General features: G+C 43.7%; 1 protein-coding gene across 3 annotated transcripts in view; it reads right to left on the reverse strand.

Annotated features, from left to right (window-relative positions):
* Window positions 1-9,908: 9,908 nt before the first annotated feature.
* The window catches only part of NPDC1 (neural proliferation, differentiation and control 1), a 138,534-nt gene continuing 129,399 nt past the window's right edge, over window positions 9,909-19,043 (reverse strand). For 2 of the 3 annotated variants that reach the window (XM_073556035.1, XM_073556034.1), the window contains exon 8: window positions 9,909-10,695. In XM_073556035.1, the coding sequence (XP_073412136.1) occupies window positions 10,621-10,695 (75 nt within the window). In that variant the 3' untranslated portion in view covers window positions 9,909-10,620. The remainder of the gene's footprint in view (window positions 10,696-19,043) is intronic. The other variant, XM_073556033.1, reaches the window with a different exon arrangement.

The following is a 19,043-nucleotide window of genomic DNA, read 5'->3' on the forward strand; positions in this document are numbered from 1 at the left end:
ATCGATAGAATTAGGATGTTGAGTTGACCCTGAAGGACCTAAAAACATCTTCTTCAAGCCGTTACAGGTGGTAAATGTGTCTGTATATTACTATACAGAAAGTCCTGATTGATCTCGGAGTGGATGAGGTGACAGATGTCCACCTGAAAATCAGAAAAGTTCCATAAAGTTCTTGGTATTGCTGGGATAGTTGTAAGGCTCCTCTTCCAGAAGCTCCACAGTAGAGACAACTTTGCTTGAAAGGAAAGCTGTCCTAGCAATAATCTAATTCAGTAAGAAGGGGGCTATTTACATAACTGAAGACCCTCCTATAAAACTAGACCTCACAGGTAATTGGCCCTCTTACAAAATAAATAATTCCCCTTCCAAAGACCATGAAGATGGGACAAAAGGAGCCAGCTGATTGGAAAGCAGTGTTTGTGGTCTTTGAGTGTGATCATCTGGAGGTTACGCCCCCATTGTTTTATGCCCCCCATACCTGTAGTCAACATTTTGTATCTGCAAACACCTATTGTAAGCTGTCTGTCTGGTATATTGGTGTTCACAAAAAGAAGAAAATTAATATTCAGCAGATCAGGACTTTACAAACTTCAGAACCAAACATTATCTGTAATAAACCCATTTACTGCCAGTAATCACCCAGAGAGATGTCGCCTATGCCCAAAGAGTCACAAAGGTGTGCTAATGTCAGGACAGGGCAGACAGATAAGAGAGCTGGGTGGATGGATTAGTGGGTGGATTCTTGGATGGATGCATGTATGGGTGGATGGATGGGTGGATTATTGGATTTATGGATTATTGGATGTGTGGATGGATAGATATAAAATTAAAAAAAGCTGGCGGCACTCACCCTTGTATTCATGATTAAGGGTGAGTGTTCACCTGACATGCGTTGATGCGAGCGTTACACTAACTAAAAAAAAAAAATCTATTTGTGACGCTGGACTATTTCTTCTCTTATCGCTTATTTGGACTGCTGTGGAGCGATTGTCCAAGCTCTGGGTGGATGGGGTGAACGCCAATGTTGAGCTGGAATCCACATTATTGTTAAACTTTTATTAAGTCGTATGTACAACAGGCATAATTTCGGCTCCACGGAGCCTCAAAGACTTTGTGCAGTTGCTCTATTATTTGGTTTGGCTACAACCAGCGAGTTGGCACCTATCCTTTACTCTGATGCTTGTGCTGCTTCAATATTTCTGTTGATAGATATACAAATCAATAAATAAAAAAGCAGCGCTCCAAAAGTTACTTGTGAAAAAAGTGGACGGTTTATTCACCCATCATGTACATGGTGGTCACTTTTGCCGGCCTCGAATTTGGAATTTATATTAAATGATATTGGGCTGAAGATGATAGCTAGATAGATAGATAGATAGATAGATAGAAGGCAGATATGGGATAGATAGATATGGGATAGATAGATAGATAGAAGGCAGATATGGGATAGATAGATAGATAGATATGGGATAGATAGATATGGGATGGATAGATAGATAGATATGGGATAGATAGATAGATATGGGATAGATAGATAGATAGATAGATATGGGATAGCTAGATATGGGATGGATAGATAGATAGATAGATTGATATGGGATAGATAGATATGGGATGGATAGATAAATAGGCAGATATGGGATAGATAGATAGATATGTGATGATGGATAGATAGATATGGGATGGATGGATAGATAATAAGCAGATATGGGATAGATAGACAGACAGATAGATAGATAGGTATGGGATGGATGGATAGATAACAGATAGATAGATATGGGATAGATAGATAGATAACAGATAGATAGATATGGGATGGATGGATAGATAACAGATAGATAGATATGGGATAGATAGATAGATAGATATGGGATGGATAGATAGATAACAGATAGATAGATATGGGATGGATGGATAGATAACAGATAGATATGGGATAGATAGATAGATATGGGATAGATAGATATGGGATAGATATGGGATGATGGATAGATAACAGATAGGATAGATAGATAGATATGGGATGGCTGGATAGATAGATATGGGATAGATATGGGATGGATAGATAGATAACAGATAGATATGGGATGATGGATAGATAGATAACAGATAGATAGATATGGGATGGATATAGATATGGGATGGATGGATAGATAACAGATAGATAGATATGGGATGGATGGATAGATAGATATGGGATGAATGGATAGATAGATATGGGATAGATATGGGATGGATAGATAACAGACAGATAGATATGGGATAGATAGATATGGGATAGATATGGGATGATGGATAGATAGATGATAGATAGATATGGGATAGACATGGGATGGATGGATAGATAACAGATAGATAGATATGGCATAGATAGATAGATATGGGATAGATAGATATGGGATGGATGGATAGATAACAGATAGATAGATATGGGATAGAACCAAGACGTTGCCACCAGGGCTGATAAAGTCCACCCTTTTTTGCATCTTTATTGGAGTGCTGTTTCTCTTTTTATATGATAGATAGATACATAGATAGGAGATAGATGGATTCTTTGCTGCTACACAGTGGGAGTCAATAGAAATAGTTTACTCTTGTGACAGTCATTGATCTGTTGAATGGGCGTCCCACAAATGTTGTCACCCCTCCACCATCACCTATAGTCCCAGGCAATGTTCTTTATCATTCCTGCCATCAGGTTAATGAAGACCCCCTGCCACCAAGTCTTGGCAAGGCCTTGACGTAGAAAATCTTGTTATGTGCTGATAACACCATACAGGGACCTAAATAGATCCCCATGGCCGAGTATTTGCTCGTCTCTGGGGTCAGACAGCCTGGGTTGAGATAAGACAAGGGGTGTAATTTGACTTCATACAGTTTGGAGCAGTATTTGTGAAGGCCATAGCTCTTCTTTAGCAGTCATATAATAATCATATGGAGGTTAATAGATTAATTACAGGTATTCTTTGCTCATTGTGATCAGCTAACCTTACTAGGTGCTGTGAAGCTTCCTAGTCACATTATCTGGAGGGACCATACATACATACAGCGGAGGGTTTATAGTCATTCATCCCGACAGTCCCCAACGGGTGTCCATTTTTGGACAGAACTGCTATATTGAATGTCTTAGGATGACGACAAAATGTTATCTTATGTCAAAGTCTAAATAATTTTCCCAAATATACGACTTGGATGGTCGACCGTTTAGCCATCACTTTCTTTCATATATGTACATACATGTATTTGGATGTTTTTGTGCATAGTAATGTAATGTCATCCTAAAATAACGATGGACAACCAGTTGGTGATGTGTGTGTCCAGCTGAGCTGCCAAATTAAAACCTGCAATTATCTTGTGTAGGATCCAAACCTGTGGCTGGCCCCCGCTCAGCCCAGGGAATAAGCAGGATAAGGAGCCTGCGAGTGGCCGATGCCTCCAGGGCGTTGATTGTTAGCAGGACCTGGGTCCATCCCCCAAGCCAGCTGATTCCTCTTCCTTAGATACCCCACTGGGGAAAACTGGATTGTCCACATTCTGGGAGCTCAATGAAAAGCACGAGAGGCCAACCCCCAAACCAGTGACTTTGAACCTGCTGGGCCGTTGACTAGGTGCTTTGTGATTCTTATCAGTTAATTCCCAGCTTCCAATTGCATCCAATTTGCCGTAATTTTATGGGAGAAATTGGATTACACGAATAGGCCCTCAAAAAAATAAAATAAAAAATACTCCACTTTTTGTGCATACACATTATGCTGCAAACCCCCAGATCTCTTTTTGTGACTATGGGACTGTTCTGAGTTTTTTTCCAGCAGCTCCCTTGGCCTAATTAGTGGTGTCCGATAGCAAATTATCTGTCATAATATACAAATAACCCTAAAAAGGCAATGCCAATAAACCTTAGCCTTTATTCTAATTCAGTAAAACCGTTATTTACACGCATTTAATTCTCAAGCCAGACCTATGATGAAAATCCTGCAGCTCCTTTAATGTTACTGTCAGCCTCTTGACAAACTCATGGATCAATATTCTTCTTGCCTTTTCACATTTGAGGGATGTTGGTTTCTAGGTAAAGTTACTGTTGTGCCAAATTTCAACCCCTTGTTGATGATCTTCATAGTGTAGGTTTAATGCCTTGAAAAATGTTTTTTTTTTACGTTCTCCTGACAACTTTCCACACAGAGATCTTTTGCTGTGTTGTCAGCTGTTCATGGACCAGAAAAATATAAGAAAAATCCTACTGCAACAGCAAACTTCTCTGAAGTTAATCACAATCCCTGTAAATGACGGCGTCTGTGCACGGACTACTGTGAAACATGAAAATGTGATTGGCTGATTCTGGACACAACCACATCCCCAAATATAACAGGGTGTTCACACTTATGCAATGACATTACTTTAGTTTTGTTTTTATTTTCAAGCTTATGTCCCATCCCCTGATGACACCGATATGTTGGTGAAACATTTTGGGAGTGAGGGGACATATGTTGTGCGCATGATTTATTTTATACACCCATAGCTTGCTTATGAGCCATGAATTGATGGTAGCCTGGGGAGCTATCTCGCGATATACCAGTTCAAGAAATACCTTGCCCCCTTTAGGGTTATTTGCATTAGAAATTTAGGGCCCGTCCCAGGTCATATAATCTCCACAAGGATAAAATTAAATGTTCTCCATATTAACCTAATCACCATGGCATAGACCAGGCAACTGGAAAGATTTGGGACGTTACCATTTGCTTTACTTAGACTATGAGTGAACGGTGGAAATCAATAAAGCTCAGTTATTATGACACCCAATGACCACACAATATCTGACTTTAATGGGCCAGTTGTATCTCCATAGGCTTTTAGGCCTTGTCCTATGCAAGGGTCAAAATAACCTCCTGAGCCTGAATTGGACCGCACTGCACCTTTCATCGAAGCACTGTGGATCTGATGTGTAGGATTTTGGAGAGTTCACCAACAACATCTACAAGAACAGTGAAGAGAGGTGGATATGGATATTTCTTACAACCAAAAAGGGAAATTTTCCTGCCAAAATTATCAGTTTTTTTTGGTTAGGTAGTGGTCAATGCTTTATGACTTGTGTCAAACTCCACCAAGCATAAGCTTATGGGAGGGAAAAAAAAAAGTTTTGTGCAAAGAATTTATCATGGCCAATTTTGTGCAACTTTTTTTTGTATGGACAGGGGCCAAATAGGGTCAGCAACATCTCTAACAAATTCATTCTCATTCATAATTATCGTTGCTCCCTCTCCAGGTCCCAATGAGAGCTGAACAATTTTTGCAATGGAGGCCAAGTTGATTGTTGCACACCCACAATTCTATTCACATGACTCATTGTAGTCTAAATATCTCTTAATAGGAACATTAAAGGAAAACTACTAGGCACCTGGAAAAACCCTTTAAGGGTATGTTTCCACGCTGCGTACTTGCAGCGCTTTGGACGCAGCAGAAACCCCGCTGTCCAAGCGCCTATACATAGACTGGCTTATTTATCTTGCGGAGACGGAGTGTCTCCGCAAGATAAACAGACATGCTGCAGTCTAGAAAGACGCGCCGCATGTCCGTAATTTCGGGTGTCACCCGCATCCCTGCACGCATAGTGGAGACGGGATTTCATAAAATCCCCTCCACTATGCTGTAACATCTGGACGTTGCGGCTGTACGCAGCGTTCAATACGCAAATCCTGAAAACATACCCTAAGGGTGCCGTCACACATAGCGACGCACCAGCGATCCCAACAACGATATGACCTTGTCAGGATCGCTGGTGTGTCGCTACATGATCGCTGGTGAGCTGCCAAACAGACAGCTTCACCAGCGATCAGCACCAGCGACACGTGGGTAACAAGCGACGCACGTCGCTTAGTTACCCACTGTGTACCTTAGTTACCAGCGCGCTGGTGCAGGGAGCTGGTAACCAAGGTACACATCAGGTTTCTAAGAGGCGCGCGGCACTTAGAAACCTGATGTGTACCTTGGCTACCAGCTCCCTGCACCAGCGCGCTGGTAACTAAGGTACACATTGGGTTTCTAAGCGGCGCGTGCCGCTTAGAAACCCGATGTGTACCTTAGTTACCAGCTCCAGCTCGCTGGTCTCCCGCCTGTCACACGCAGCGATGCGTGCTGACCAGCGGGAGATCAGCGATAAAAAAATGTCCTGGCCATTCCAGCACGATCAGCGATACCCGGCAGGGGGGCCGGTCGCTGGTGTCACACACAGCGATCTCGCTGGTGAGATCGCTGTTACGTCACAAAACTTGTGACTCAGCAGCGATCTCGCTAGCAAGATCGCTGTGTGTGACGGGGGCTTAAGGTGTTCATTCAGTTTTTCTTATATTTTACTGTAGATCTAATTATCTGATCTCGGTGTCCAAAGTCAGAAACACTCCTCCAGTCTTCCCTAGAAATGCTTTTAAAGGGCTCATCAAAAAGATTGGGATGAGGGGGGGTTGTGATCAAGGTGAATACATTTGTGAGCTTTGCCCTTGGGGGAGAGGGAAGAGCATTACGCATGTGAAAGAATATTCACTGGGACTGAAAAGCCATTGGTGAAAGAAGTGGGAAGGTCTGAAGAGGGAGGAGAATCAGGTGAAAAACCTATACAGATGCGAGAACCAACAGGTGGTTTCATCCTATAGGAATCCTGGGGGAAACAAAAAGTTTAACACTAAAGAAAAAAAACAAAAAACTTTAACTTTCAGTGTTAAAAGTCAATTGAAATGAGTCCATGTAGAGCTTGGGGGGGAGGTGGTATTGAACGTCTCACATACAGAGGACTCTAGAGTGGCTTTTCTTAATTAAATGGCCTACCCCAACTATAGTGGGGACATGGTCACTTTATATTCACACATAGATTTTGTTCTATTGTAATTTCTGATTGTGCTATAATGTATACCAGTGGAGGGAAGCGACTTGTAAAACGCTAGACTTCGGGGGCTTAACCGCATCATGTGAAATCTGCACTCTTTTAATGCTAAATTAGAGAAATTTCTTTTTAAATCAGAATTTCTGGATTATCAGATTCCAGATAAAAGGAACTATATTGGTATATAAACTCTATTCCAATAGTTCAGGAATGTGTGCCTGGCAGGGAGGCTTCATATTGATCTCCTCTGGGTGGGATCTTTTCATCCTGAGTCTGAGCAGAATACTAAAATGGCAGTGAAGAACGACACCAACACAGGCAGCGCAGAGGTATATGCCATTTGAGGGCTGTTAAAAACGGGGCGCTGTCCTATATTTAGTCGTGATCTGATAAAAAGGTCCGTGAATTGAGACCTTTCCCCAGAAATAAGGGGCTAAACTGCTAGAGGAAAACAACCAAATGCTGTTGCACTGGTGACAACCCATGAGCAGGTTAAATAAGGGACCCTAGGATATGACCCCGAAACTTAGCGACATTTACACCAAGAAACAGAAACAACGGACTGAGATAAATAAAATGTAATTATATTAGTGAAGAAAAAGGAGCGGAACAGCATCTGCGAGAGGAAAGACACGGACAGACACGCAGTATTTCTCTGATATTTTACAATTACAATTTGTGCAAACAAAAAAAATAATCATTGCATCATCTGAACTGTAATTTGTGGACTCTATGAGTAGTGCAATACAGATAGGAAACAGCGCCCCATTCAGAGCGACCTTATACTCATCAGGAGGCCTCGTCACCAGCACTAGATTCAGTGGACGTCCATTCATACGGTAACGGATGAATGGTATTGGTCTGTGACCAGGGCGAAGTGAGGTCTTTAACATTTCCAATCACAGCAGAGCTAGGATCTGCGGCTTCCACCGATGCCCCCAATATTAATAGAGACGACCCAACATCTCTCCACAGAATTGAGCGCTGGGACGGGCGTCACAGCTGTCTATCATGTTCATGATGAATTTGGAATGCCCGTTTCAGGTGGCCACACATGGATAGATATGGACTGAGGTTCAGCCTCTCATCATCCACAATGTTTGCATTTCTTTTATTTATGGTACTGCCACTATCCTCCTGTGGTTGGAGCCGAGAATATGGGAGATTTCAGTGAAGCTGGACGCAATCTTATCGACATTGTCAGATTTTGGAAGTGATGACCTCAGAATCTGAGCTGAGCAGCATGCATCTATAGGGAGAGGGATAAGTATGGGCTAGAGCACCCAATACTGTGATTCAGCTGGATTCAGGATTTTTTTCTGTGGAGTCATAGAAATTGAAAATGACCCAAAAGGTGACACTTATGTTGGAGTCATCACTACTGGCAAATAAGGAGCTAAAATAGGGTTATGATTTCCCACCATTTTCCAAAGAGAAGAATAGGAAAAACCCAGTGAATCAGTATAGGATTGCTGTATGATGGCAGCACAGTGCTACGGACTTGAAATATGATAGGGCCGGCAACCATCTAATTTGTGGCCAGCATTAATTATGACCATCTTCCAAGCGACTATCTCCATCTCGATCACAGCGTGTGTAGCCAATGAAAAGGGGTTGATCACTCCATGCATTATACCCATCGATTGTATGCACATCTTGACAGCACCTCATCTCCCAATGTGAAAGTGGGTAGCACTGGACAACCCTTAAATTATTCAGGTCCCCTTTAGCTTGACAGTTCATTCAAATTTTGTTCTTTAACCTTGAAAGGGGTAGAGCAACATTATGATGGTTCTATCCCCGCCTGAGCTAAAGGTGAGAAAAAAAGATTTGCAGGACCATAGTTGGGTAGCCATGTTGATTTTCGCCGGCCACAGGACTAGAGACCTGCAAACCTATCTGTCGGCATGTCCAGGGCTATGTCATGCCACCATGATGACAGCATGCTGCGTGAGGCGTTGCAGATGCTGGTAGGTAGATGGGTCATAGGAATCTGGATGGGTGTCCATGACCTACCAACATGGTCACTGGACCATGCACTGTATACTTTTTTTGCTACACTCTAGTGTAAGGGTTAACTCAGCACATATCCCATGCAGATATGTGCTGGTCCGCTAATACAGGGCAACTATTTCTGCACTGTTAAGGGCATGTCACACTAAGAGATATCGCTAGCAATATCGCTATAACTAGTGACGTTATAGCGATATTGCTAGCGATATCGCTATGTGTGATACTTACCTACGACCGGCTCCCCCGCTGGTTATCGCTGATCGCGCGAGAACGTTCAGGACTGTTTCTCGTCGTCTGCTTCCTGCTGTGAGGACGAGTGACGCGTGGAGCCGGGCGGGAGGACGCAGGATCGCCTGGTGTGACAGGTAAGTAGCGATCCCCGTCCCCGGCGATGTCGCTGGTGAGATCTGCCTGTGTGGCAGCTCACTAGCGACCACTTAGCGATGTACCAGCGATCCTGACCGCGTCATATCGCTAAGTGTGACAGTACCTTTACATTATGGCATATCTGCACTGAACATCTCCAAGGGAGACCAGACAAAGTGGAGCTACACCATTAGAGGGAATCTGTCACCCTTTGTTTGGACTATCAGCTGCCGGCATTGACATCATTCTGTAAAGCTGTAGATAAGCCCCCCCCCCCCCCCCCCCGTTGTAACCTGAAAGATAAGAAACACACGTTAGATTATACTCACCGGAGGGGGCGGTCCGGTCCAATGGGTGTCGCGGTCCGGTCCGGCGCCTCCCATCTTCATACGATGCCGTCCTCTTCTTCCCTTCCTGTAGTGGCTCCGGCGCAGGCGCATTGCTCTGCCCTGTTGAGGGCATACTGCCAGACCCCTCCCAACGCCTGCGCACTGGAGGACTCTGCTCTGCTCTGAACAGGGCAGAGCAGTGCGCCGGAGCCAGTACAGGAAGGGAAGAAGAGGACGGCATCGTATGAAGATTGGAGGCGTCGGACCGGACCGCGACACCCATTGGACCAGAACGCCCCCTCCGGTGAGTATAATTTAATGTGTTTTTCTTATCTTCCAGGTTACATCGGGGGCTTATCTACAGCATTACAGAATGCTGTAGATAAGCCCCTGATGTCAATGCCGGCAGCTGATAGTCCAAAAAAAGGGTGACAGATACCCTTTAAGGCCTAGAACTATGTTCTCTTTCTGAAACAAAGTGAATCATTTTTTTCAGGATATATGTCCAACCTGTAAGGTTTGTACAAAACAAACAGCATAAACCAGAAGGGAGTATGGCTGGAAATGCCAGGTGAGTAACGGATACATAATATACATATATATCTATGGGGGTTACAGAACAATAGTAAGTCTATAAAAGTGCAAATGTTTCAGGAAGTAACAATCATCTTCTTTAGCTTCGGACGAATGAACTGATAGAAATGACAAGCTGTTGCACTGCAGACTGACTCTGTGCACTCATAGGAACACGTAGTTCTAGTCTGAAGTGGTCTTCTTGCTCGCTGCGGTGATGATCCCATCTTCCTCACAGAAGTGTAAAGTGAAAGCAGACAGAGGCTGGAGAACCCGGACGACGCTTGTTTAACAGTCTTGCTTTCAACACCACTGGAAAAATCTTTTTTTTTTTTGCAAATTAAAAAAAGAAAAGTAAACACGTTGATCAAACTCTGGAACAAAGTTTCCGGATTGATTCATGTCTTGAGCTGATTTTTTTTCTGGAGTTGGGTTTTGGTTTAAATATGAGTCTGCAAGCAGAGTCGGCTAATGATGGCTGTGGATCGGGTGGTGGAGAGAAGAGTCGTCAAAGAGAGGATTTTTTACCTCCATTTCTCCGGTCTGAAAAATAAATATAAAAAAGGTGGTAGTCACAACCCCATACAGTCACTAAGAAGTCATATTATATAAGGGAATAGCAGCGCCATATATAACACTTGCTGGAATAAGCCCTTTCCGCTGTTATTGATATTCATTTTTGCACTTTAATTTTTAAAGCTTCTTCCAAAATCCAATTTTTGTTGTTGTTTTTTTTTTTTCCCCATTATATTTGTTTTTTTGCTGAATGACACCATTCACTTTATCGCCTAAGGTAGTGAAGAATGGAAAAAAAAAATCCCAAGTGCGATGAACTGGAGAATAATAAAAACTGCGCAATGCAGCCATCGCCTTCTGGTTGTGAAGGATAAGGGGCTGATGCGCACGTACATCAACAATCGCACCATCTAAATCTGGCTTTAAGTGAGCGATAGAAGTATTTTTATTGGGTGAACAGAAGCAATCAGAGCTAGCTGTGGTCGTTGCCATTACAGGCAGATGAGGCTGAGTAACAAACACCACATGTTGGGGAGGGGTTAAGAACCTTGACCAACCAGCAACACAAACCTCTGCACCCCTTTAACTATGCCTCTGGCACTTCACGGCGATGTTCTGTTTAGGTCTCGACCCTATAGCACCATTTCTGGAAAGTGGGTTTCTCAAGACATAATGGGGTCTAGTTCAGTGGTGTACCCCTTAATAGCTGCAAACTGTGGCCGTGAGCTGAGGGGGGTAGGTTCTAGCACTGGCCCCCGATCCGTGATCACACATTCAAATGTATCAGCATCCTGGATGCAGATATAGTTGTAAGCAATGATGGAAAAGGGAGCAGTCAGCTCCTTGCTCCATCATTCTCCCTGTGCATCCAACATCTCAGCACAGTGGGCACTATGACATCAAAACATGGTGCCTGCTTCAGACCACACGTTGGTGCGGAGCTTCAGAACACAATGCAGAGAGCAGGCAGTGGGGGACTGGGGAGAGAGGAGTATTTCATTTAATCAATGAGTAATTTGTGGGGACCATCATATTATTTGGACAACTACTTGGGGGTCAATCATAATATTTGGAAGGCTTTATGGGGGGTCCATCATTCTGTCTGGACAGTTACTTGGGGGCCCATTATTTGGAGGGGTGTGCAGGTGTAATTATACTGTTTGGAGGGATAGTGGGTTCATTATGATTAAAAATGAGCGAATATTTCAATATTTGGCTCGGCTCACGATCGTCGAATTTGCAATGTTTCGCCGATTTAATTGCCGAATATAACTGAACATACACAGCACAGAAGTCGATGTTTCCCACACTGTGTGACAGCATGGGAAACACTGGCGTGGCGCTTCTGATCGGCGGTGAAATCATCCCCACCGGTCACAGAGCCACGGTTCTCACGCTGTCAAAAGACAGCATGAGCGCTCAGCTGTGATCACAAGTATATACCGTTGTTTACTTCTGGTCACTGGTGTCAGCTTATGGATCGACTGCTCCCATCAGCTGACACCTACTGTTGCTAACAGTGAGAACAGGAGTAGTGGATGGGAGTATTCAACAGCCGCTCCTACGCTGTAAATAAATAATTAAAAAAAAAAAAACAACCTGTGTGGGTTCCCATGTATTTTTTTTTTTTTTTTAACAACCAACCAGGCAACACTCAGTGCTGGGGGCTGCAACCCTCAAAGGTCAGCTTCAGCAAGGCAGGTTATCAAGAATACAGGGGGTCCCCACGCTGTATTTTCTAATTACTTAAAATAAAGGCATGAGGTCCCTCCCATTTTTGACAATCAGCCTTGCTAAAGCAGACAAAAAAAAGTTGCACTCTGTAGTGCTAAAGCATATCAATATGAAATATATAAAACTAGATGGAGGCTGTAATGTCAAGATGGGGGCAGGCTTTGCGATGTTGAGAATCTCTCCCCCCATGTGCTCACCCACCTATCCACTTCTCTCTTTCCCCATGTGCTGACTTCTCCCATCTGTGCTCTCTTCTTTGACCTGTCTACTCCATGTGCTATCCCCCTTTAATGTGACCAGCTTCCTCTGCCTGTAGACGCGTCGCGCATCTGCCGCCAGGAATAGCCTAATGATTCACTGCACCTGTGCGTAATTCGCGCAGACGCAGTGCAACAGTTTCCGCTGGTGGTACCGCGCAAGAGGCTGAGTGTTTGTGTGACTGTGTTCCGCTGGTGGTACCGCGCAAGAGGCTGCGTGAGAGTGTGTGTGTGGTGCGTACGGCGTATAGAGTGTGTGTGGTGCGACGGTGTTCCGCTGGTGGTACCGCACAATAGGTTGGTATCAGCAGCAGTTTCCATATTGAGACACCAATCACTTGGGTGTCCCAATATGGCTGTCGATGAATTTCCTCCGCTTAGAATTCTGGGATATGGGGACATCTGGACAGAACAGGAAATTAAAACATTACAAGGCAATTATATAATTAGATATAAATAGCAATACTGCTTCTGGATACTAGGAAAAAATGAGACACTAGGCACATAATTGGGCCAATTCATGCATGCCCATCAATCAACGACAAGGTGGTCTTAAAACTGATGGGTCCTAACGTTTCTAATGTGAATATCTCTCTAAGGGCTCATACTCACTTGCGAGAGACTCGCACAATTCTCGTGCGAGTCTCTCGCATGAAAGCCAGGCACTGCCGCCGGCACTCGGACCGGAGCGCAAGGCTACATGTATTTCTATGCCGTTGCACGCTCTGGTCCGAGTGCCGGGTTTTCATGCAAGAGACTCGCACGAGAATTGTGCGAGTCTCTTGCAAGTGAGTATGAGCCCTAAGACTGAAGTCTGAAATCCTGGGTAGATATGAATACCTTTCTTCCAAGTCTGATTTTATGGGTAGGTAGGACCCTGCTGCCATTAAAATCCACCACATGCTAGTGGGCGGAGTGCTCGGTCAGAAAGATAATATACAATGACAAAGATTGACTGGCACTTCCAAGCTAATGTGAACAGGTGCCAATTAGGAGCAGCTACCTCCATATACAATAAACAAAAAAGTTGCACTCTGTAGTGCTAAAGGACTAAAATCAGACTTGGAAGAGAGGTACTCATATCTACCCAGAAATTCAGACTTCAGTCTTAGAAAGATAATCACATTAGACAGGTTAGGAGTCGACCCATGAGCTTTGAGACCACCTTGTCGTTGTTTGCTGGGCATGCATGAATTGGTCAAATTATGTGCCAAGCGTCTCATTTTTTCCTAGTATCCAGAAACAGTATTGCTATTCATATTTCACATTGACAACAGAGTGCAATTCATTTTTGTTTATTGTATATGGAGGTAGCTGCTCCTAGTTGGCACCTGTTCACATTAGTTTTGAAGTGGCAGTCAGTCTCTTTGTCATTGTATATTAGCTTTCCGACCGAGCACTCCGCCCTTCAGCATGTGGCAGATTTTATTTGCAATAGGGTCCTACCTACCCATAAAATCAGACGTGGAAGAGAGGTATTCATATCTACCTAGGAATTCAGGAATCCCAAAAAAGGAGCAGCACACTGTTTTAGAGTGAATTAGAGATATTTTATTTAACCCATGATTGCGATGTTTTGGTCCAAAAAAGTGAACCTTTCTCACTTTTTGGACCGAAACGTCGCAATCATGGGCTAAATAAAATAGCTCTAATTCACTCTAAAACTGTGTGCTGCTCCTGTTTTTTTGGGATTCCTGCATTTCAAGGTTTGGCATTTGCCTGTGGGAGCTTTTTGCACCCGGACTCTATGTTCATCTATTTGTGCTGCTCTAATTTACCTTTTTTTTTTTACCTAGGAATTCAGATTTCAGTGTTAGAGAGGTATTCACATTAGACACGTTTTGACCCATCAGTTTTAAGACCAACCTGTCGTTGGTTGATAGGCATGCATAAATTAATCAAATATATTTCACATTGACGTGCTTTAGCACTGCAGAGTGCAACTTTTTTGTTTATTGTATATGGAGGTAGCCGATCCTAGTTGGTACCTGTTGTCAAAAATGATGGGACCCCATGCGCTTTTTTAAAATTATTTACTTAAAAATAAGGTGTGGAGACCCCTCTATTCTTGAAGCTGACAGCGGAGGGTCCCAGCCCCAGCTTTGAGTTTTGCCTGGTTGGTTATCAAAAATAGAGGGGAACCCACATCGTTTTTTTTTCCATTTATTTATTTAGCACAGGCGGTGAATACTTCCATCAGCCTCCCACTATTCGACACTCATTTTGTGCAGGCTGATCGTTTCTATAGCATGCAGATCTGCATGCTATAGATGCTGTCAGCGCTGCAGCTTCAATACACTGTCCTGAGAGACTTCCTGGTTATCACTGCACATGACAGGAAGTCTCTCAGGCCTGGAGACTCGGATGTCATCATGACGACATCGGGTCTCCATGACAGCGATCGATCCAAAGGCAGAGGGGGGCTGTCACAGCTGACAGCCCCTCTGCCTGCTCTGGAAACACTGCGATCATGTTTGATCTCAGGTACCGGGGGTTAAAGGGCCGGGAGCGGTCCGTGACCCCCGGGTGTCAGCTGTGAGAATCAGCTGACACCCGGCTGCGATCAGCCACACTCCCCCCATGAGCGCGGCTGTTTGCATGATGTACTATTCTGTCCATGGGAATTAAGTCCCAGGTCACATGGACGGAATAGTACGTCATATGGCAGAAAGGGGTTAAAATACTTTAGTGGCAACACAATTATTTTCCTGCACTTTTACCAAATGTTACAGACTTTTTCCAATTTTAAGAAAAATGCTTGTGTTACCGATCACAAATCCGAATGTACCATATTCGTGACAAATTTATGTTTGGCGATGGTTTTCCAAACATATTTGCTCATCGCTAATTATAATGTGTCTATGTGGGCCATGATACAGTGTGGAGGCCACTATACTAGATGGAGGGCTGTGTAGGGCCTTCATACGGTGTTGGAGTACTGTAGGGTCATCATAATGTGCGTGTGGAGGAATTCATTGTTGGGTTACCTTACTGTATTTAGACTCCTTTCAAGTCTCCCATAAATTATCTTAGTGTATGGGGACACTAAGGGACTTCAATAGGGTCAAAATTACCAATTACTAAGGGTTGCAGAGTTGTGGGATATGATCCTCTATGAGTGTGTGTCGCATGGACTTTTTTTGACCATAACTTCTTTAGCTTTTGCACTGGAAATTTCAGCAGCACGATTCTGTCACTCACTACATGTTACACAGACTGGTAAGAAAGGGAATCACCAGCTGATCCAGATAACAAAATCTCATTTCAATTAAACAGACCCCTGCCGAGTCTTTGTGGCTGTACTGTAACAAGGTTAATGAATAGCATCATTGTTCTCTGAGAGGATCATACTATCATACAACCTGCAAGCCAACAGGGAGGATGGAGCTAGCTGCTGCTTTTATCCCAAAATGTTAGTGCACATGGACACCAGCAAGTTATATGATTATCCGGCGGCTGCATGGCTACACCACGCGGACTGCAGGCCAGCCAAAACGTAGCATCAGTGACTTTGGCATCATAGGAGTGACTGCAAAAAACAGGTGTAAAGGATTTATTATATATAGGAAGCATGCTTTGCCCCCTATTTTTCCTAAATGTTAACTACTGCCCATAGAGAAAGGTAGCCGATGCCCTCTTGATAAAAGGCACTATAGCAACGGCTGATCTCGTGCAGAAGGGATTACATACATATGTTTCAGCAAAGGATGACCACCTATGTGAAGGAACGTGCTTCCACCGCACTGAAAGGATGACCTGACACCAATGCAGCATCCCAAACAGGATTACAAGGCCCTATTAACAAGCTTTCCCTGCTGGACTTCCTGTACTACATGCTCAAATCGCATACATATAGCCTGCTGGAGGCTTTAGGGGCAAAGATTTTAAACTCCTGCCCCCAGGATATCCAATATTCATGGTCTGGATACAGACTGGCCACGGGTCTCCTGACTTGGTCTTGATGGCCTCATATATGTCAAACACCCACAGGCTGTGGTCTGTACTTGGTCCATGAATGTCCGATGTGTGAAAGGGGTTTAAAAAACAAAACTAAGTTTTTATACCCAACAACCTAATTTAAAAAAAAAAATATCTACGGTAATTAGGATGATCTGCAATTAAAAATTCAGGGTGATCTAGGCAAGCTGCTTTGTGCAATGACAGCCATATTGTATCAGTAGCATTATTAATGGTAAGGGTACATTCACACGTGGCAGGTTGGTTGCAAACATTTCATGAGCAATAGAGTCTGAAGAAATGTCTGTGCCTACCACCAAAGCAACCTCATTCCGATAAATGGAAGAGATATTCAGTAACAAGAAAAATCTGCTGCATGTGAACGTACTCCTATTGTGCACATACGCTGCAGATTCCTCTATTTGGACTTCCACCAGCAAAGATGACCACATTTCATCAAAATTCTGTGGAAAAAAAAATCATAAGGAATTGGCAGTTTTTATATTCATAGCGTCCAGGTATGCCACAAAATTTCCCCACTGAGCTTAAAGGCACCTGTCTGGGTCAAATTGTGAGCAGCAAGAATGAAAGCCAGGTATATTATTCTCTACAACACTTTCAGAGAAAATTAAAGATCCGTCCTGGGACCGCACGCGGAGATCAGGCGAGCCCAGCGTCGCGGCCCGGCCGACTCTTGCTAGTACCAGGTGCAGGTGATTGACAGGTCTCTTTCGCTTGTACAATCACCTGGAAGAGTCCACTGGGAGCAGAGACGACTCGTCTGGACCCCGGATGGCTCTTCAAAGTTATCTGAAAACCTGGAGAGATTCAGAGAATGATTTACCTGCCTCAATCACCCAGCCAGGCTGCAATTCTTTATGGGCAGTATGACTCCCCTGACAGGTAGCCTTTACTGGAGGAGTGGAAAACATGGATGACGAGGACTAAATATCAGCAGAAAACAATTTGCAACTGCCCAGGAAAAAAATTTAAACTCAATGTTTGGAGATGAAAAAATATAATAAATATATATATATATATATATATATATATATATATATATATATATATATATATATATATACACACACACTCACTGGCCACTTTATTAGGTACACCATGCTAGTAAGGGGTTGGACCCCCTTTTGCCTTCAGAACTGCCTCAATTCTTCGTGGCAGAGATTCAACAAGGTGCTGGAAGCATTCCTCAGAGATTTTGGACCATATTGACATGATGGCATCACACAGTTGGCGCAGATTTGTCGGCTGCACATCCCTGATGCGAATCTCCCGTTCCACCACATCCCAAAGATGCTCTATTGGATTGAGATCTGGTGACTGAGGAGGCCATTTGAGTACAGTAAACTCATTGTCATGTTCAAGAAACCAATCTGAGATGATTCGAGCTTTATGACATGGCGCATTATCCTGCTGAAAGTAGCCATCAGATGTTGGGTACATTGTGGTCATAAAGGGATGGACATGGTCAGCAACAATACTCAGGTAGGCTGTGGCGTTGCAACGATGCTCAATTGGTACCAAGGGGCCCAAAGAGTGCCAAGAAAAAATTCCCCACACCATGACACCACCACCACCAGCCTGAACCGTTGATACAAGGCAGGATGGATCCATGCTTTCATGTTGTTTACGCCAAATTCTGACCCTACCATCCGAATGTCGCAGCAGAAATCGAGACTCATCAGACCAGGCAACGTTTTTCCAATCTTCTACTGTCCAATTTCGATGAGCTTGTGCAAATTGTAGCCTCAGTTTTCTGTTCTTAGCTGAGAGGAGTGGTACCCAGTGTGGTCTTCTGCTGCTGTAGCCCATCTGCCTCAAAGTTCGACGCACTGTGCGTTCAGAGATGCTCTTCTGCCTACCTTGGTTGTAACGGGTGGCAATTTGAGTCACTGTTGCCTTTCTATCAGCTCGAACCAGTCTGCCCATTCTCCTCTGACCTCTGGCATCAACAAGGCATTTCCGGCCACAGAACTGCCGCTCACTGGATTTTTTTTCTTTTTCGGACCATTCTCTGTAAACCCTAGAGATGGTTGTGCGTGAAAATCCCAGTAGATCAGCAGTTTCTGAAATACTCAGACCAGCCCTTCTGGCACCAACAATCATGCCACGTTCAAAGGCACTCAAATCACCTTTCTTCCCCATACTGATGCTCGGTTTGAACTGCAGGAGATTGTCTTGACCATGTCTACATGCCTAAATGCACTGAGTTGCCGCCATGTGATTGGCTGATTAGAAATTAAGTCTTAACACACAGTTGGACAGGTGTACCTAATAAAGTGGCCAGTGAGTGTATATATATATATATATAAAAATAAGTAAAAAGTCTCTGTATGCTCTCTTCCCTCAGAGCACTTCTATGGCTCTTTTTCTTAGTTTCTTCACTTTAAGAATTTAAACCCTTCATGC

Source organism: Dendrobates tinctorius, unplaced genomic scaffold (assembly GCF_039654945.1).
Source record: "Dendrobates tinctorius isolate UK_male_01 unplaced genomic scaffold, ASM3965494v1 ptg000231l, whole genome shotgun sequence".
Taxonomy (NCBI): domain Eukaryota; kingdom Metazoa; phylum Chordata; class Amphibia; order Anura; family Dendrobatidae; genus Dendrobates; species Dendrobates tinctorius.